This window comes from Capra hircus, chromosome 25 (genome assembly GCF_001704415.2).
Source record: "Capra hircus breed San Clemente chromosome 25, ASM170441v1, whole genome shotgun sequence".
NCBI lineage: Eukaryota > Metazoa > Chordata > Mammalia > Artiodactyla > Bovidae > Capra > Capra hircus.
In genome coordinates this window covers 19,161,402-19,182,521 of record NC_030832.1, presented here as the reverse complement: position 1 = coordinate 19,182,521, position 21,120 = coordinate 19,161,402, and the positions used below count along the sequence as shown (strand labels likewise).

General features: G+C 36.2%; 2 protein-coding genes across 2 annotated transcripts in view; both read right to left on the bottom strand.

Moving 5' to 3' along the window:
- LOC102180560 (ATP-binding cassette sub-family A member 3-like) overlaps positions 1–21,120 on the bottom strand; it is a 268,750-nt gene that overhangs the window by 88,669 nt on the left and 158,961 nt on the right. Inside the window, exons 16-18 of the mRNA XM_018039865.1 lie at positions 16,809–16,907; positions 14,274–14,427; positions 12,595–12,892 (exon numbers count right to left, since the gene is read on the bottom strand). Coding sequence (XP_017895354.1) covers positions 12,595–12,892; positions 14,274–14,427; positions 16,809–16,907 — 551 coding nt within the window. The remainder of the gene's footprint in view (positions 1–12,594; positions 12,893–14,273; positions 14,428–16,808; positions 16,908–21,120) is intronic.
- LOC108633910 (ADP-ribosylation factor 4) lies at positions 18,526–20,196 on the bottom strand. The gene has a single exon (XM_018040971.1). It carries the CDS (start codon positions 19,943–19,945, stop codon positions 19,403–19,405), a length of 543 nt encoding a protein of 180 aa, XP_017896460.1. The 5' UTR covers positions 19,946–20,196; the 3' UTR covers positions 18,526–19,402.

Genomic DNA, 21,120 nt, shown 5'->3' with positions numbered 1-21,120 from the left:
GGCCACCATCACTCTGCACGTGTCCACAACTGTCGTTCACTATATAGGCAGTTGCAGGTGGCACCTACAGCCAAGTGTACGCTTTAGACTCCATGGCTGCCTGATCTGATTCCTAGCTGTTTCACCGGATGCACTGCTTAGGACTCCAATAGCCATTACAACCACTGAGTACCCCCAACACACACACACCCACACACAGAGTGTTTGCCAAGGACTAAACAGATGAAAGAAAAAACATTTAATGAAATACAGCATCCTTTCATGATGAAATGTCCAGCAGTTTTGTAGAAGGAATATATCAAAACAATAAAGGGCATATGTTAATAACACAAATCCAAGACATCATCATACTCAACAATGAAAAGTTGAAAACCTGTATGTTTTATAAAAATGTAAACCTTTGAATATATGTTCAAGTAATAATTAACAAGGGAGCCAAGAATATTCAATGGGAAAAAGACCCTTAATAAACGGTGTTGGGAAAACTAGATACCCACATGCAGAATGAATCTGGACCCCTATTTTACAACATTCACAAAATTAACTCAAAACTGATTAAGGATTTAAAAATAAGTTGAAGTTATAAAATGGCTAGACGAAAACAGGAAAAACCTCCCCAACATTCTTCCTTATATTGGTACTTTAGATATGACACCATAATCACAATTAACAAAACCAAAAGTAAACAAGTGAGAATACATCAAACTAAAAAACTCCTACACAGCAAAGGAAACAATCAACAAAATGAAAAGCAATCTAAGGAACGGGAGAAATTATTCACAAACTATGTATCTGATGAAAAGCTAAAATACCAAATACAAAAGGAATTCATACAACTCAATAGAAAAATAATACTAACTTAGCTAAAAAATACGCAGAGTACCAAAATAGATAGTTTTCTAAAGAAGGCATACATGGTCAAGGTATATGCAAATGTGCTCAACATCACTAGTCATCAGGGAAATATAAATCAAAACTACAGTAAACTATCACCTAACATCTGTCAGAATGGCTATCATATAAAAGACAAGAGATAAGTCCTGACAAGAATGTGAAAAAAAGAGAACACTTGTATACCATTGGTAGCAAAATAAAGTGGGATAGCCACTATGTAAAATACTATGGAAGTTCCTCAAAAAGTTAAAAAGATAACTACCATATGATTATTACTATGGAAGATATATTACGATGATAGATATATACACTTCTGAGTATATATCCAAAGGAAATAAAATCACTGACCCAGAGAGATGTTGTGGGGAGGGAGGTGGGAGGGGGGTTCATGTTTGGGAATGCATGTAAGAATTAAAGATTTTAAAATTTAAAAAATAAAAAAAAATTAAAAAATTAAAAAAAAAAGAAATATCTGCACCCCTCCCCATGTTCACCACAGCATTACTAACAATATGCAAGGCATGGAAACAACCTGATTGTGTATCAACAGATAAATGAATAATGATTTATGTCTACCTATTTATAGAGAGAAATGGTAGTTTCCTGGTCCTGGGCTGGGAGGTGGGAGAAATGGGGAGATGTATGTCACAGGGTACAAATTTCCTGTTATAAGTTCTGGAATCCAATGCACAGCATAGTGACTATAGTTAACAATATTGTGTTGTATACTACTACAGAACTGACCTTTAAAGTTATAACCACACAATGAAAAATTGTAACTTGCTGAGGTTATGGATTTATTAACAAATCTTTTGCATCAGTAATTTTGCAATATGTATGTATATCAAATCATCACATTGTATACTTAGAACACACAAAACGTCATTTGTCAGTTGTATCTCAATAACTATGGGAAAAAATAGACTTTCTGTTCAGGTCTCTTGAGATTCAATAAGAATTTTAGGATTTTTCTATTCTCCTTCTTCCTCCAAATAACTTGGATTTTGATAGGGCCAGCACTGAATCTGAATGTTTTGAGGGGAGTATTGACACCTTAGCAATATTAAATCTGCTTATCTATGAATATAGAGTATCTTTTCATTTATTTGTATCTTCTTTAATTTCTTTCAGCAAGGTTTGTCATTAAACATGTCTTTCATCTCCTGGGTTAAGTTTATTCTTAAGTATTTTATTCCTTTTTTGGTAAGAAAATGTATTTTATTTATTTATTTTTTAAATTGAAGGGTAATTGCTTTACAGAGTTTTGTTCTGTCAAAACACAACATGAATAACCATAGGTATACATATATTCCCTCCCTCCCATCTTCTTCCCCATTCTACCCCTCTAGGTTGATACAGAGCCCCTGTGAGTCTCCTGAGACATAAGCAAATTCCCGTTGGCTCTCTATTTTACATATGATAATGTAAGTTTCCATGTTACTCTCTCCATACATCGCACCCTCTCCCCATGTCTGTAAGTCTGTTCTCTATGTCTGTTTCTCCATTGCTGCTAAGTCGCTTCAGTCGTGTCCAACTCTGTGTGACCCCGTGGACTGCACCTACCAGGCTCCTCCACCCATGGGGTTTTCCAGGCAAGAGTACTGGAGTGGGTTGCCATTGCCTTCTCCATTGCTGGCCTGCAAATAAATTATTCGGAATCATCTTTCTAGATTTCGCATATATGTGTTAGTATATGATATTTATGTTTCTCTTTCTGACATACTTCACTCTGTATAATAGGCTCTAGATTCATTCACCTCATTAGAAATGATTCAAATGTGTTCCTTTTTATGGCTGAGTAATATTCCATTGTGTATATGTACCACAACTTCTTTATCCATTCATCTGTCGATGGACATCTAGGTTGCTTCCATGTCCTAGCTAATGTAAATAGTGCTGCAATGAACAAAGGGATACATGGGTCTTTTTCACTTTTGGTTTCCTCAGGGGATATGCCTAGGAGTGGGATTGCTGTGTCATTTGGTGGTTTTATTCCTAGTTTTTTTAAGGAATCTCCATATCATCTTCCATAGTGTCTATATCAATTAACATTCCTACCAACGGTGCAAAAAGGTTCCCTTTTCTCCACACCCTCTCCAGCATTTATTGTTTGCAGACTTTTTGTTGATAGCCATTTTGACCAGTGTGAGGTGATATCTCATTATAGTTTTGATTTACATTTCTCTAATAATGAGCGATGTTGAGCATCTTTTCATGTGTTTGTTAGCCATCTGTGTCCTCTTTGGAGAAATGTCTGTTTAGGTCTTTTTCCCACTTTTTGACTGGGTTGTTTTTCTGGCATTGAGTTGTATGAGCTGCTTGTATATTTTGGAAATTAATCCTTTGTCAGTTGTTTCATTTGCTATTATTTTCTCCCATTATGAGGGTTGTCTTTTTGCCTTGCTTATAGTATTTTAGTCTTTTGATGCTGTTATAAATGAAATGTTTTTCTTAATTTTGTTTTTGGATTGTTCACTGTTATGTATAGAAATGCAACTAATTCTTGTGTGTTGATTTTGTACTTTGCAACTTTTCTGAATTGATAAACTCATTTTTTTTTTGTGGGAGCTTAGGACATTTTGTATATAAAATCATGCTGAGAACAGAGGTAATTTGAACTTATCGCTTTCCAATTTGGATGTCTTTTTGTCTCTTTGCTGCTTAAATTCTCTAGCTAGCACTCCTAGAATTATGTTGAACAGAAATGTAAAAGCAAGTATCTTCATTTTGTTTTGATCTTAGAGGAAAATCTCTCAGTGCTTCAATACTGACCATGATTTTAGCTGTGGGCTTTTGATACAAATGTATTTATTATGTTAAGGTAGTTTCCTTCTGATTTGTTGAGCATTTTCTATCATAAAATAATTATCACTCTGTGAATTGTATTTTCTCATCAATTGAAATGATCATGCAGTTTTTTTTTTCTTTCATTCTGTTAATGCAACATGGACTGATTTTCACGTGTTCAACCATCCTTCCATTCTAGGAATGAATCCCATTTGGTCATTGTGAATAATCCTTTTAAGGTCCTTTTGCCTTGTTTGATAGTATTTTGTTACTGAGTTTTGCACTGACATTTACTAGGGATATTGGTCTGCAGTTTTCTTATAATGTCTTTGTCTGGCTTTAGTGTCAGGGTAATGTTGGCCTTACTGAATGCATTTGAAAGTGTTCTGTCTTTTTTTTTTTTTAATTTTTTAATTTTTTTTTATTTTTTAAATTTTAAAATCTTTAATTCTTACATGCGTTCCCAAACATGAGATTGAGAAAACTTGGTATTAATTCTTTTCTAAATATTTGGAAAAATTCACCTGTGAAGTCATCTGGCCCTGACTGCTCTTTGTTGGGAGTGTTTTTTAAAAATTATTGATTCAATTACCTTACTTTTTATAGGATTTATTTGATTTTATATTTCTTCACAATTCAGTTTTGTGCATTTCTTGGACTTTGTCGATTTCATCTAGGTTCTCTTATGTAAAATCAGCAATAGTATTCCCTCTTTCATTTCTGGTTTAGTAATTTGAGTCTTCTCTTTTCTCCTTGTCACTCTTGGTAAATTTTTCTCAAATATATTGATCTTTTCAAAGAAACAACTCAATTTTGTTCATTTTCTCTATTGTGTTTCTATTCTTTATTTTGTTCATATCTGCCCTAGTTTTTATTATTTCTTCTTCCTGTTAGCCTTGGGTTTAGTTATTCTTCTTTTTCTAGTTTCTTAAGTTGTAAAGTTAGGTGGTTGCTTTGATAGTGTTCTTTTTTTAAATTTATTTTTAATTCAAATATAATTGCTTGACAATGTTCTGTTGGTTTCTGCTGTACAACAATGCAAATCAGCAAAATGTATACATATGTCCCCTCCCTCAGGAGCCTCCCTCCTATCCCCAGCTCCATCCCACCCTTCTAGGTTGTCAGTTTTCTTCTTTTATTTTATTTTTTAAATTTAAATTTATTTATTTTAATTAACATAAGCATCACACACTGCTTTTGCTACATTCCTTAATATGATATATTTTCATTTTCATTTGTCTCAAAGTATTAATATTTTCTAATTTCTCTTGTTATTTCTTGTTTGACCTAATGATAGTTGAACATTGTTTTTTGCATTTCCACATTTGTTATTTTCCAGTTTTCTTGTTATTCTTATCTAGTTTCATTCAGTTATGATCAGAAAGTACACTTTGTAGGATTTCCATTTTTTAAGTTTATTAAGATTTATTCTGTGGCCTAGCATATGATCTATCCTAAGGAATCTTTCTTGTGCATGCAAGAAAAACGTGTATTCTGCTGTTTGTTGAGGGAGGTGTCCTTTTCTGTCTGTTAAGTCTAGTTTATTTATGACATTGTTCATGGTCTCTCTGTCCTTGTGGATCTTCTGTCTTACTGTTCTATTTACTGTTTAAAAATATGATACTGAAGTTTCTGATTATTATTGTATAGTGTTTATTGCTCCATTGTGTCAATGTTTGCCTCACATATTTAGGATATTTGGTGCTATGTTTATAATTGCTATAGATACCCTTTTAGATTACATCCTCTTTGTGTCTTAGTCTTATAACACTTTTTGGTTTAGAGTCTACTTTGCCTGATATTGGTATAGTTCATTCTGCTCTCTTTTGCTTACTATTTGCATGGAGTATGTTTTCTTATCCTCTCACTTACAACATATGTGTGTCCTTGCCCAATAAATTAAAATCTGCCACTGCTTCCACTTTTTCTCCCTCTATTTGCCATAATGTGATGGGACAGAATGCCATCATCTTAGTCAAATGTTTAATTTTAAGCCAGTTTTTTCACTCTCCTCTTTCACCCTTATTAGTTATTCTTAACTTTCTGCAATTAGAGTGGTATCATATGCATGTCTGAGGTTGTTGATATTTCTCCCAGTAATCTTGATTCCAGCTTGTGGAATAAAGTTTAGCATTTTGCACAATGCACTCTGCATATAAGTTAAATAAGTAGGGTAACAATATACAGCCTTGATGTATACCTTTTCTAAATTTGAATCAGTGTATTGTTTCATGTCTGGTTCTAATTGTTGCTTCTTTCCTGCATACAGGTTTCTCAAGAGACAGGTAAAGTGGTATGGTATTCCTATCTTTTTAAGAATTTTTCATATTTTATTATGATCCACACAAAGGCTTAGTGTAGTCAATGAAGCAGAAGTAGATGCTTTTTGGAATTACGTTGCTTTTCCTATCATGAAATGGATGTTGGCAATTTCATCTTTGGTTCCCTTGCCTTTCCTAAATCCAGCTTGTACATCTGGAATTTCTTGGTTCACGTACTGTTAAAACCCAGCTTGAAGGATTTTGAGCATTAGTTTATAGCGTGTGAAATGAGCACAATTGTATGGTAGTTTGAATATTCTTTGACATTGCCTTTCTTCGGGATTGGAATGAAAACTGAACTTTTCCAGTCCTTTGGCCATTGCTGAGTTTTCCAAATTTTCTGACATATTGAGTGCAACACTTTGACACCATCATCTTGTAGGATTTTAAATAGCTCAGCTAGAATTCCATCACCTCCACTAGCTTTGTTCATAGTGATGCTTCCTAAGGTCCACTTGACTTCACACTCCAGGATGTCTGGCTCTAGGTTAGTGAGCCATCATTGTTATCCAGGTTATTAAGAACTCCCCCCACCCACCTTTTAAAATAGTTCTTCTGTGTATTCTTCTCACTTTTTCTTAATGTCTTCTGCTTCTCTTAGGTCCTTGCTATTTCTGTCTTTTATTGTGTTCATCTTTGCATGAAATGCTCCATTGATATCTCCAATTTACTTAAAGAGATCTCTAGTCCTTCCCACTCTATTGCTTTCCTCTATTTCTTTGCATTGTTCACTTAAGAAGGCTTTCTTATCTCTTTTTGCTATCCTCTGGAACTCTGCATTCAGTTGGGCATATCTTTCCTTTTCTCCTTTGCTTCACTTCTCTTCTTTTCTAAGCTGTTTGTAAGGCTTCCTCAGACAACCATTGTGCCTTGCTGAATTTTTTTTCCTTGATGGTGTCACCACCTCCTGTATAGTGTTACAAACCTTCAACAATAGTTCTTAAGGTACTCTGTCTACCATTTCTAATTTGTTGAATGTATTCATTATCTTCGCTGTATAACCACAGGGATCTGATTTAGGTCATACCTGAATGGACTAGTGGTTTTCCCTACTTTCTTCAATTTAAGTCTAAATTTTTCAATAAGTAGCTGATGATCTGAGCCACAGTCACCTCCAGGTCTTGTTTTTGCTGACTGAATAGAGCTTCTCCATCTTCAGCTACAAAGAATATAATCAGTCTAACTTCAGTATTGACCGTGATGTCCGTATATAGAGTTGTCTCTCGTTTTGTTGAAAGAAAGTGCTTGCTATGACCAGTGCATTTCTCTTCACAAAATTCTGTCAGACTTTGCTCTACCTCATTTTGTATTCCAAGGCCAAACTTACCTGTTACCCCAGTTATCTCTTAACTTCTTCATTTTGCATCCCAATCCCCTATGATGAAAAGGAATCCTTTTTGGTGCTAATTCTAGAAGGTCTTTTAGCTCTTCATAGAATCATTCGACCTTAGCTTCTTTGACATTAGTTGTTCGGGTGTATATTTGGATTACTGTGATATTGAATGGTTTGTCTTGGAAACGAAACCAAGATCATTCTGATGCCTTTGAGATTGCACCGAAGTACTGCATTTTGGACTCTTCTGTTGGCTATGAGGGCTCCTCCATTTCTTAGGGCTTCTTGCTCACAATAGTAGATATAACAGTCAACTGAATTAAATTTACCCATTCACGTCCATTTTAGTTCACTGATTCCTAAGATGTTGATGTTCACTGTTGCCATCTCCTGCTTGACAACATTCAGTTTACCTTGATTCATGGACCTAGCATTCCAAGATTCCTATGCAATATTATTCTTTGCAGCATTGAACTTTACCTTTAACACCAGATTTTAGTGATTTACAGTTACTTTTTATTCTTTTGTCTTTCAAATCCTGTAAAAAAGTAGGATTATAAACCAAAATTGTAATAATATTGGTTTTTACTTTTATCCATGTATTTAGCTTTACTCTAGAATTTTTATTTTCATATGGCTTTGAGTTACTGTCCATTGTCCTTTCATATCGCTTTGAAGAAGAATCTTTAAATTTTCTTTTAGGGTAGATTTCATAATGAACTCCCTCAGTTTTTATCTCTGAATATCTCAATTTTTGAAGTGCAGTTTTGCTAAATATAGACTTCTTGGTTCACCATTTTTTTAGCTTTCATTAAATATATCATCCCACTGCCTTCTGACCCACAAGGTTTTAACTGAGAAAATTTCTGATAATCTCATTAAGGATCTCTTGTACATGATTGTTTTTCTCTTGTTGCTTTCAAGATTCTTTGTCTTTCAACAGTTTGATTATAATGTATCTCACTGTGGATCTCTCTCTGGTTGTCCTACAAAGAGACTATTGAGCTTCTTGTATTAGCATATCCAAGTCTTTCCTCAAATTTGGAAAATTTTTAGCTTTGCTTTTTCAAGTAAGTTCTCTGTCCCTTTCTTTTTTTGCCTTCTAGAATTTTCAGAATGTGTAGCTTGGTCTGTTTTATATTGTATGATAATTTCATTAGATTTTGTTCAGTTTTCTCCTTTCCCACCCCGCCCCCTTTTTCTGCTCCTCAAATTCAATAGCTTCAAGTATTATGCCTTCACATTTGCTGACTGTTCGTTTTCCTGCTCAAGTCTGCTGATGAATTCCTACGGTGAAGTTTTCAATTCAGTTTTGTATTTTTTAGCTTCAGAATTTTTGTTTGGTTCTTTTAAAAATTTGTCTTTGCTGATATTCTTACCATATATGGCTTTCTTGACTTACTTCAGTATTTTGCTCATGTTTCCTTTAACTTAGTGAACACATTTAAGAGAGTTAAAGTCTTTGTCCCATAAATCCAAAGCTTGTGTTTTCTAGAGTTGGTTGAATGGAGCATGTTTCTGTTTATTTGTATAGCATGTGATTTTTTTTTTTTTTTTGACATCTGGGATTTGAAAAAAGTTGCTATCCTAGTCTTTGCAGATTGTATCTCAGCAGAGACAGAATTTACTAATCTGTCTGGCATAAAGGTTTAATTTTTCTCAGAACATTTCTGGGCATATATATCCTCCGGGCTTATGTATATGTTTTTCCTTCATCTCTTCACTATATATGGCTGCTTTTAAATGTATTAATATCCCTATGAATTTTACCTTTGTTCCCTTTTGGGACCCTAGATGTTCTACTGTATTGTGATACCCATAATATCTTGTCCCTGGTGCCTGCATGTCTGCAGTCCCCCTTGTAGTTTTCATACCCTGGCATCTATCACTGCTTTCAGCAACTTTAATATAATATCCAAACTATGGTACTGTTCTCATTTGAGCCCTGAGTCAAGTAAAACAAATTTAGTTCTTTGCACAGTTCTCAACTTGGCCTGAATGTTGAAAAAATTCTACTCTTTTCATCCCAAAGGAGCAACCAGTAAATGCATAGCTTTCTACCAACTCAGTGTACTGTCCCATAGAGGGTGATGGTGTAAAGATAAGCAAAAACACCACAGATACCCTTACAGTTTGCATGTAGCTTTTTTGACTGGGCATTCACTTGATTGTTGCAGACACTTCACCAGTTTCTATAAGAAGCTATTTTAGCTAAACTCTGTGTGTGTGTGTGTGTGTTTACTAGCTATTTCTATAGGACAAGAATTTTTTAAAATATATAAATTTATTTATTTTAATTGGAAGCTAATTACTTTACAATATTGTACTGGTTTTGCCGTACATCAACATGAATCTGCCATGGGTGTACACGTGTTCCCCATCCTGAACCCCCCTCCCACCTCCCTCCCCGTACCATCCCTCTGAGTCATCCCAGTGCACCAGCCCCGAGCATCCTGTATCCTGCATCAAACCTGGACTGGCAATTCATTTCATATATGATATTATACATGTTTCAATGCCCTTTCCCAAATCATCCCACCCTCTCCCTCTCCCACAGAGTCCAAAAGACTGTTCTATACATCTATGTCCCTTTTGCTGCCTCACATACAGGGTTATTGTTATCATCTTTCTAGATTCCATATATATGCATTAGTATACTGTATTGGTGTTTTTCTTTCTGGCTTACTTCACTCTATATAATCGGCTCGTTTCATCCACTTCATTAGAACTGATTCAAATGTATTCTTTTTAATGGCTGAGTAATACTCCATTGTGTATATGTACCACAGCTTTCTTATCCATTCATCTGCTGATGGACATCTAGGTTGTTTCCATGTCCTGGCTATTATAAACAGTGCTGCGATGAACATTGGGGTACACGTGTCTCTTTCAGTTCTGGTTTCCTTGGTGTGTATGCCCAGCAGTGGGATTGCTGGGTCATAAGGAAGTTCTATTTCCAGTTTTTTAAGGAACCTACACACTGTTCTCCATAGTGGCTGTACTAGTTTGCATTTCCACCAACAGTGTAAGAGTGTTTGTTCCCTTTACTCCACACCCTTTTCAGCATTTATTGCTTGTAGACTTTTGGATAGCAGCCATTCTGACTGGCATGAAATGGTACTTCATTGTGTTTTTGATTTGCATTTCTCTGATAATGAATGATGTTGAGCATCTTTTCATGTGTTTGTTAGCCATCTGTATGTCTTCTTTGGAGAAATGTCTGTTTAGTTCTTTGGCCCACTTTTTTGATTGAGTTGTTTATTTTTCTGGAATTGAGCTGCAGGAGTTGCTTGTATATTTTTGAGATTAGTTCTTTGTCAGCTGCTTCTGAAGGCTGTCTTTCCACCTTGCTTATAGTTTCCTTTGTTGTGCAGAAGCTTTCAATTTTAATTAGGTCCCATTTGTTTATTTTTGCTTTTATTTCCAATATTCTGGGAGGTGGGTCATAGAGGATCCTGCTGTGATTTATGTTGGAGAGTGTTTTGCCTATGTTCTTCTCTAGGAGTTTTATAGTTTCTTGTCTTATCTTTAATCCATTTTGAGTTTATTTTTGTGTATGTAGAACAAGAATTTGAGGCTTCTTAGCCTACTAATTTTCTCAAGAGCTACTCGAATAATTTTTAATTAAGACAACAGCAAGATGCTAGAGCTTCTCCAGTGGCTCAGGCAGTAAAGAATCTGCCTGCAGTTGGGAGACTTGGGTTCAATCCCTGGGTTGGGAAGAGCCCCTGGAGAAGGGCATGGCAACCCACTTCAGTATGCCTGGAGAATTCCCATGGACAGAGGAGTATGGTGGGCCACAGTCCATGGGGTCACAAAGAGTTGGACATGACTGAGTGACTAACTACAGCAGAGAAAGATGATAAAAGGACTAACAAGAAGGAAGATTTAATTTGATCCTTATTATTAATATATCTCTGAAATATAGTCTTTTAATTTTTGTATCAACAATATAATGTAGTGAAAAAGAATAACATTTTGAATCAGGCAAATTCATTTTCTCTCTCTCTTCCCTCTTCTCTTCTAAACAACTGTGTCATTTTTGATTAATAAGTGTTCATTTAGTCATCCAGTAATGGAGGAGAAAAAAATGTATGATTTACTGACAGGCTTTATGCCACCCAACCTATAATGTTTATCAACATACAATCAAGATAATGGTAGAATTAACCAACATCTCTGAATGCACTTTCACCTCTCACAATAGAACCTAAAAGATAAACCTGCTAAACTGCATAGGTAATATGTTAACATGAAGTAACACTGTTAACCAGATAGCAGCTGAAGGAAATACAAATGAATTACCTGGCAGGAAATGGTCAGTCTTGTAAAAGGACAGACTTGCCTCTTACTGGAATGATCTAGTGTAGTGTGAGTTAATATTATAATCTCTTAAAATCTAATCCCTGCTCTAATACCTACTAGATGCATGAATTGGGGTGGCTCACTTAACATCTCCAAACCTTAGTGTCCCCAACTTTAGGAAATATTATTGTTATAGAAATAGACAATGCAAATACTTAGAAAAGTTCTTGCCAAAAGTACTTGTTCAGTACATATAATCAGTTACTATTACTACTTTACAAGTAAATAAGTTCTGAGTAGCCTGCCCATAAAGCTTTCAGCCATACTTGTTTACCCATTTTTAGATACGGCCAATCTAGATACATACCTTATGAGGAGTCTTTCAGGATTTAGGACCATCATACCACACTGTAAGACTGGTTTTATGTGAAATTCTGTGCTACATTTCACAAAAGAAAATATTCTGGTACTTGAGTCCATTCCTTAGAAGGTGAGGGCTTCCTTGATAGCTCAGTTAATAAAGAATCTGCCTGCAATGCAGGAGACCTGGGTTTGATCCCTGGGTTGGGAAGATCCCCTGGAGAAGGGAAAGGCTATCCACTCCAGTATTCTGGCCTAGAGAATTCCATGGACTGTATAGTCCATAGGGTCACAAAGAGTTGGACACGACTGAGCGACTCTCACTCACTTTCACTTGGAAGGTGTAGGAAATGGCTGGTAGATGACCCATACTCCAGCACCTCCATTAATAATTAACTTTTGTAGCCAGTAATTTCAACTGATTGTTCTTGCATCTGGTTTAGTTGTCTTTATGAGATTACCAAAAAATAAATAAATAAATAAATAAAAATAACAAGTAACTAAATATTCCAGTTAAGACACTTTTTGGAAAAACACAACAGGTCTTTACCTACTAGCAGTCTTTTTTTTTTTTTTTTTTTGAAGGAGGCTTACCTTTTACTTCATGAAGTTTCTGTTTCTTAGCCTTTAGCAAGATCTCAAGATTTTTTACAAAATTCATAGTAAACTCAGAATTTCCAGAAATTGAGAAGGGCACAACTGTTTCACCATATTGTTCCAAATCCATTTCCCTCTCAAGTTCTTCACCTCTTGAAAACTCCACATCGCTCATCAAAAAATAAAAAATACCCAGGAGTGCTAGTATCTGCAGCAAGATCAAATTCCAGTTGCGCCAAGAGAACATTGCTCTTTTCATGAACATGGCAAAGAACTGCTGACTGTAAAGAGTCCACTGACAAGACAGAAGATGGCATTAGAGCATCACAATGGTCACAGTATTTAATGAAATTCATTAATATTTTAAATCTTATGATAGAGGATGTATACAAGTTTATAAATATACCCTTGAACAGAAAGAACATAACCATAATTCACAGACTAGGTGACAAACAAGACTTCTTATTTGTATAATGTGTTGAATGCAAGGATTAATGCTTCCACCTAATTACACTGAAAACCTCAAAAGGATCATTAACACATTCATAGTGTCTCTGACCAGAGCAACATCACATCTATCTTTCTTAGCCAATATTAAATTGTAATATTTCCAAATTCTTAGCCACTGACCACCAGAGAAGTCCCATCAATCAGTATTTTCTGAATGAAACAACTAGCATTTAAATGTTGTCACTGACTGGAAATAAGGTAAAGTTTAGAAGGATTCTTTTTCACATTGTTTTCTGACTTTTAAAAGATGGATTATTAGATATATTTTTGGATGACAGAATATAGTAATACAATTAATTTTTCTACACTATTCTGCAAATCTTTCATTGTCTGCATCTTTATAAGAAGGGGGAAATAAGGAAGAGTGATATAGCAGAAATGTGCAATCAGGGAGAAGAGGAAAATTATATTTTAAAGTATCCAATTCATGGCAAACATTCCAAAGGTCATATTTTACTTGGGGTTAACTCATTAAAATGTCTCACAGAGAATTAAATTAAAGCATAAATACGTTAAATAATTTGTTTAAAGTCAAATAGCTAGTGAATAGAGCAGGAATTCCAGTTCTCTCTGGTTCAAAATTCCACACATTAGTTGTACAATATCAACTCTGCTTCACAACTGACTCATCAGCCCTCTCAGTGAAAGTATGCTTATGGGCAACTCTGAGAAATATATCTTCCACATCAGAATCCCTAGTGTTTTGGGGGAACACTACAGGGAGTATTTAGTTAAGAGAACAAGGACAGAAATGCTTGTCAGTCCAATGAAATTTCCCATGGTAATGAAGAAAGATACTGAATTGGGAGTAAATAGTTCACTAGGAAATATCAATTCATTTCAATTCATAAATTTAAATAGTTTTATGTACATGAATAGTGATAAGTTTTATAAGAAACTTTATCAACTCTGAGTGGACTAACAGTTCAAAACTGTGATAAGTGACTCTGAGGAATAATAATGGGAAGAGTAAAAATCTAATTCCTACTATCATATTTTACTTTTGAATTAAAAAACTAACTGAATTGTTTTACATACTACTCCTTACCTGAATTTCTTTGGCTAAGAATTCAAACTCTACTTTTAATTCAATATTAAAATGAAATATTCTAACTTTTATCCCATACAAATATATACAAAATTATATTCTTAGTGAAGTTGCTCACCCCAGTATTAAATGTAATATTAGAGTGCTCATTCAAGTTGGAGGGAAAATATGATCTCTCAAAATTTCTAGGGACATTCATATTCTGATTTATGTCTTCACTTTCATCTTCACTTTTTAGGGTCTGCAAAATCGGATTATTCGATTGACTGACCCTACACACATAGAAAAAGAAAATTATTTTAACCAGAATAGTGGTTTCTAAAATACATAGTTCATCATAAAATTTTCAAAAATTAAGTCAAAATTTTAAAAAAATCACTGGCTAGAAGTTGTTAAATCTGTAAAAACTGATATTGATAATATACAGCAGTTTTATTTTCATAATGCTTCTAAGCTTATTTCAGAAAAATTAAACTAAAGAGGCTCTTTAGTTCTTCTTCACTTTCTGCCTTAAGGGTGGTGTCATCTGCATATCTGATGTTATTGATATTTCTCCTGGAAATCTTGATTCCAGCTTGTGCTTCATCCAGCCCAGCATTTTGCATCATGTACTCTGCATATAAGTTATATAAGTAGAATGACAATATACAGCCTTGATGTACTCCTTTCCCAATTTGAAACCAGCCTGTTTTTCCATGTCTTGTTCTAACTGTTGCTTCTTGACTTGCATACAGGTTTCTCAGGAGACAAGTAAGGTGGTCTGGTATTCCCATCTCTTTAAGAATTTTCCATAGTTTGTTGTGATCCACACAGTCAAAGGTTTTGGCATAGTCAATAAAGTAGAAGTAGATGTCTCTCTGGAGTTCTCTTGTTTTTTCTATGATCCAATGGATGTTGGCAATTTGATCTCTGGTTCCTCTGCCTTTTGTAAATCCAGCTTGAACATCTGGAAGTTCATGATTCACATACTGTTAAAGTCTGGCTTGGAGAATTTTGAGCATTACTTTGCTAGCGTGTGAGATGAGTGCAATTGTGTGATAGTTTGAGCATTCTGTGGCATTGCCTTCCTTTGGGATTGGAATGAAAACTGACCATTTCAGTCCTGTGGCAACTGCTGAGTTTTCCAGATTTGCTGGCATATTGAGTGCAGCACTATTAACAGCACCATATTTTAGGATCTTCCATCAATTCCACTAGCTTTGTTCGAGGTAATGTTTCCCAAGGTCAACTTTACTTCACACTCTGGGATGTCTGACTCTAGGTGAGTGACCACACCAAAATGGTTATTCAAGTCATTAAGACCTTTTTTGTATATTAACTGTGTATTCTTGCCACCTCTTCTTAATCTGTTCTGCTTCTGTTAGTTTCTGTCTATCATTGTGACCATTTTTGCATGAAATTTTCCGCTTGGTATCTCTAATTTTCTGAAGAGATCTCTAGTCTTTCCCATTCTATTGTTTTCCTCTCTATCTTTGCAATGTTCATTTGAGAAAGACTTTCTTATCTCTCCTTGCAATTCTTTGGAATACTGCATTCAGTTAGGTGTCTTTCCCTTTCTCCTTTGTCTTTCATTTCTATTCTTTTCTCAGCTATTTATAAGCCCTCCTTAGAAAACCACTTTGTCTTCTTGCATTTTTTTTCCTTTGGGATGGTTTTGGTCACCTCCTCTTGTACAATGTCACAAACCTCCGTCCATTGTTCTTCAGGTACTCTGCCTACCAGATATAATCCCTTGAATCTATTTGTCACCTTCACTGTAATCATAAGTGATTTGATTTAGATCATACCTGAATAGTCTTTGTTCTTCCTTACTTTCTTCAATTTAAGCTTGAATTTTGCAATAATGATCTGGGCCATAGTCAGCTCCCGGTCTTATTTTTGCTGACTGTATATAATTTCTCCATCTTATGCTGGAACCTAGATAATCCATCTAATTTCAATATTAACTACCTAGTGATATCCATGTGTGGAGTCATCTCTTGTGTTGTTGGAAGAGAGTGTTTGTTGTGACCAGTTTGTTCTTTTGGCAAAATTCTGTTAGCCTTTGCCCTTCTTCATTTTGTACTCCAAGGCCAAACTTGCATGTTACTCCAGGTACTTCTTGACTTCCTGCTTTTACATTTCAGTCCCCTGTGAGAAAAAATCCATGCGGTCATTTTCGTTAGTTTTCTGTGATTGTGGTTTTCATTCGGGAAGCTATGAGATTGCAGTTCTTGCTTCTTCTGTCTTCTCTCTTTGCTCTAGGCCAGTACTAACAATTCTACCCACAAAATACACAGACATTCAATTGTAATCCCAAAGTTTCAAATAATCTTATAAAATATTCCTCTGCTCTAGGTATTCAGTACCTGGATTTAGTTTTTTGTGCAGTTTCATAGTCTTATTTTTTTTTTATTGAGTATCCTGCTTCCTAACACTCTGAACTGATATTCTCACTCTAGTTCCATGAGTCACAGCAGCCTTAGCACATCAGGCAAGCAAGGTACATAAACTGATATGTTTGTGATTCATAGAAGATAATCATAGCTAACAATCCATACTATTTCAATTATTCTAGCTCCACACATGATGGGTCTCGCTTTCAAAATGAAATCTGATTTTAAGGAAAAGAAATTTTTTTTCTACTCTCTTGCTCCCATGCATCACTACTTACCTAATGAAAACCTCTTCCATTGTAGTGATGGAGATACCAAAGCTAGCAATACCCAACTCTTCCTGTCTGTCTTCCATTTCAGTAAATAGATCTTTAAACCTAGGAGAAGAAGGTGAAGGAGCTAGTACTTGGAAGGTGATTTTCGCATTAATATTTTTGTTGCCTTCAACAGTGGGGGAAAATGTAGCTTATACTTTGCTGCAATGCTGATCATACTTTCCATGGTAGGTGATAAATCAGGAATGTGGAATATTCCTGGAATATACATGTATGACTATCACCACCAAAGCTATAGACATACCCATCACCTCCCATAATTTTCTCCCATCCTTTTTATTATTTTTTGTTTTTGTGGTAAAAACACATAATCTGAGATCCATTCTCTTAGTGTAAATATTCAGTTCACTCACTCAATTGTGTCTGACTCTTTGCGACCCCATGAATTGCAGCACACCAGGCCTCCCTGTCCATCACCAACTCCCGGAGTTCACTCAGACTCAGTTCCATCGAATCAGTGATGCCATCCAGCCATCTCATCCTCTGTCATCCCCTTCTCCTCCTGCCCCCAATCCCTCCCAGCATCAGAGTCTTTTCCAATGAGTCAACTCTTCACATGAGGTGGCCAAACTACTGGAGCTTCAGCTTTAGCATCATTCCTTCCAAAGAAATCCCAGGGCTGATCTCCTTCAGAATGGACTGGTTGGATCTCCTTGCAGTCCAAGGGACTCTCAAGAGTTTTCTCCAACATCACAGTTCAAAAGCATCAATTCTTCGGCGCTCAGCTTTCTTCACAGTCCAACTCTCAGATCCATACCTGACCACTGGAAAAACCATAGCCTTGACTAGACAGACCTTTGTTGGCAAAGTAATGTCTATGCTTTTGAATATGCTATCTAGGTTGGTCATAACTTTTCTTCCAAGGAGTAAGCATCTTTTAATTTCATGGCTGCAATCACCATCTGCAGTGATTTTGGAGCCCCCCAAATTAAAGTCTGACACTGTTTCCCCATCTATTTCCCATGAAGTGATGGGACCAGATGCCATGATCTTCGTTTTCTGAATGTTGAGCTTTAAGCCAACATTTTCACTCTCCTCTTTCACTTTCATCAAGAGGCTTTTTAGTTCCTCTTCACTTTCTACCATAAGGGTGGTGTCATCTGCATATCTGAGGTTATTGATATTTCTCCTGGCAATTTTGATTCCAGCTTGAGCTTCTTCCAGGCCAGCATTTCTTATTATGTACTCTGCATATAAGTTAAATAAGCAGAGTGACAATATACAGCCTTAACATACTTCTTTCCCTATCTGGAACTAGTCTGTTGTTCCATGTCCAGTTCTAACTGTTGCTTCCTGACCTGCATACAGGTTTCTCAAGAGGCAGATCAGGTGGTCTGGTATTCCCATCTCTTTTAGAATTTTCCACAGTTTATTGTGATCCATACAGTCAAAGGCTTTGGCATAGTCAATAAATATTAAGTATGCAATATTGTTATATGTAGGCACTATGGCGTATAGTTGATCTCCAAAACTTATTTATCTTTCATAAACCGAAATTTTGAATAAACTGAACATCAACTCCCTGTTTCCCCCTCCTCCATTCATTAGCTCTGGCAACCACAATTCTACTCTCTGCTATTATGAACTTGACCATTTTAGATTCCATGATACAAGTGAGATCATACTGTGTTTGTTTTTCTTTTTTTTTTTTTTTTAATGTTTTTATCATTTTATTAGGAATAATTCCAAATGGGTTATGAAGAAAACTTATTCATTGAGTTTGATGAGTTTTCCAAAAACTCTTAATGAAGATATGTTCACCAATAAACAATAAAACATCAGCAGAACTATCATATACTGGGCAAAGAGTCAGGCTGATACCAAAAGCAACATGCAACATAAAAAAGATATAATATAAAGGAAGACAATCTGCTGAGGATTAAAAATCATCTCCATATGCACTCTTTACATCTAGCACAGAACTAATTATCAAATCCAAACCACACCAAGGTAAGCTTGGCTGATGGAAGCCAGGAGTCAATAACAATGGGGGGAGAAATAGAAGTTCCTCAGTGCAAGATCTGAATAGTGTTTTGGAGCATTTCCCTGGCTGGTACAAGCAGTATTAAAAAATCTTTTTGGCAAGGGGGGAAAATAAATACAAATGGAATGCTACATTTTTTTAAATCAGCAGACTGTCCCAGGAATGATAAAGGTATCATTTGAAGTAGCAAGGGGTAACTTTAAAACATTATTCGTTGTGGGCTCAAAAAAAAAAAAAAACATTCAAAATGGATTTATTTAAAAGGTGTCACATTAGCTAAGTCCAGGCATTTAGGCTTAAGGGAAGTAAAATTAAAAGAGGACACTTTTTTTTTCCCAAGTTAAGGAGACTCTCTTTAAAACCAAGCATATTGCTAAATGGCAACATTATACTTGGTAAACAATAATTGGCAACAAAATAAGTTTAAACGCAGTAATATTCTGCCCAAACCAGTCCCAGATACTGTTTAATAACCAAGATGCAAACTAATTTTGTTGTAACAAGCCTAGACCAATTCTATCAAACATGTCCTTGGTTAGATATCCAGCTTCATTTAACGTTTTGAAAGCTCATTTGACAGCCAGTCAAGTCCCTCATACAGACCGGTTCCTTGTGTAGCACAAGTGGCTTGAACATACCATGTTCTGTTACGAAGGGACTGAAGACCTAATTTATCTGTCATTTCACTAATGGCCATAGCATTCGGCAAGTCCTGTTTGTTTGCAAAAAGCAGCAACACTGCATCTCGCAACTCATCTTCCTGAAGCATTTTCTGCAGCTCTTCTGCTCCTTCCTGAATTCTTTCACGATCATTGCTATCTACCACAAAAATAAGACCCTGGGTATTTTGAAAGTAATGCCTCCAGAGAGGCCTAATTTTATCTTGACCACCAACATCCCATACTGTGAAACAAATGTTCTTATATTCTACTGTTTCCACATTAAAACCAATGGTAGGAATGGTGGTGACTATCTCCCCTAACTTCAGTTTATACAGAATGGTCGTCTTGCCAGCAGCATCCAATCCAACCATCAAAATGCGCATCTGCTTCTTGCCGAAGAGGCGGGAGAAGAGGGAGGAGATGGTGAGGCCCATGGCGGTAGTGGCACTTGCAATGGGCAGGAGCAAAAGGGGTTTGGGGCGTCCCCGGGCCTTCTCCTTTTACGTTCCCAGAAAACTCGGCGAGGAAAGAGCTGCTGAGGATGAAAGACGGCTGCGGGGACGGTTCGCTAGCCGGCGTGTCCGAAAAAGCTCCCGAAAAGCAGGATGAGGACCTGCTCCACGACTGGCGGGGCAGCTCCGGCTCCGACGTTAAATCTTCGGCTGTGCCACGTCACGAGGCAGCCGCGGCCTGTGTTTGTTTTTGTGTGTCTGTTTTATATTACTTAGCATAGTGTCCTCTAGGTCCATCCATTCATGCTGTCGCAGAAGACAGGATTTACTTCTTTTTTAAAGTTGAATTATATTCCACTGTATATACATTTATTTTCTCTTTATTCATTTGTAGGTGGACATTTAGGTTGTTTTCATATCTTGCCTATTGTGAATAATGCTGCAATAAGCTTGGGAGTACAGGTGTTCCTCTGAGATCCTGATTTCAATTCTTTTGATAAATACCCAGAAGTGAGATTGCTGGATCATGTGTAGTAGTTTTATTTTTCACTTTTTGAGAAATCTCTGTGCTTTTTTCCTACACAGCAAAATCTTAAGCAATACATAGTAAATGCAACTCTTAAAAGCAATTATATAGAGAAAGATTGTGAGAACAGTTTTGTGGTCTTTGTACATTTGTTCACACAGATATCAGAGAAGGCAATGGCACCCCACTCCAGTACTCTTGCCTGGAAAACCCCATGGGTGGAGGAGCCTGGTAGGCTGCAGTCCATGGAGTCACTAAGAGTCAGACACGACTGAGCGCCTTCATTTTCACTTTTCACTTTCATGCATTGGAGAAGGAAATGGCAACCCACTCCAGTGTTCTTGCCTGGAGAATCCCAGGGACGGGGGAGCCTGGTGGGCTGCCGTTTATGGGGTCGCATAGTCGGACACGACTGAAGTGACTTAGCAGTAGCAGTCACATAGATATAACAGCAGACTCAAGCCCCCATAAGTCTGAAGAAGAAAACAAAAATTTATAATGAATCAGTCAAGCATTATTATTAGCATTGTCCTTTTTATGATTTAAAATGTAGTAAATTAAAATGTTTGAAGCTCCAATATTTTGGCTACTTGATGTGAAGTGCCAACTCATTGGAAAAGACCCTGATGGT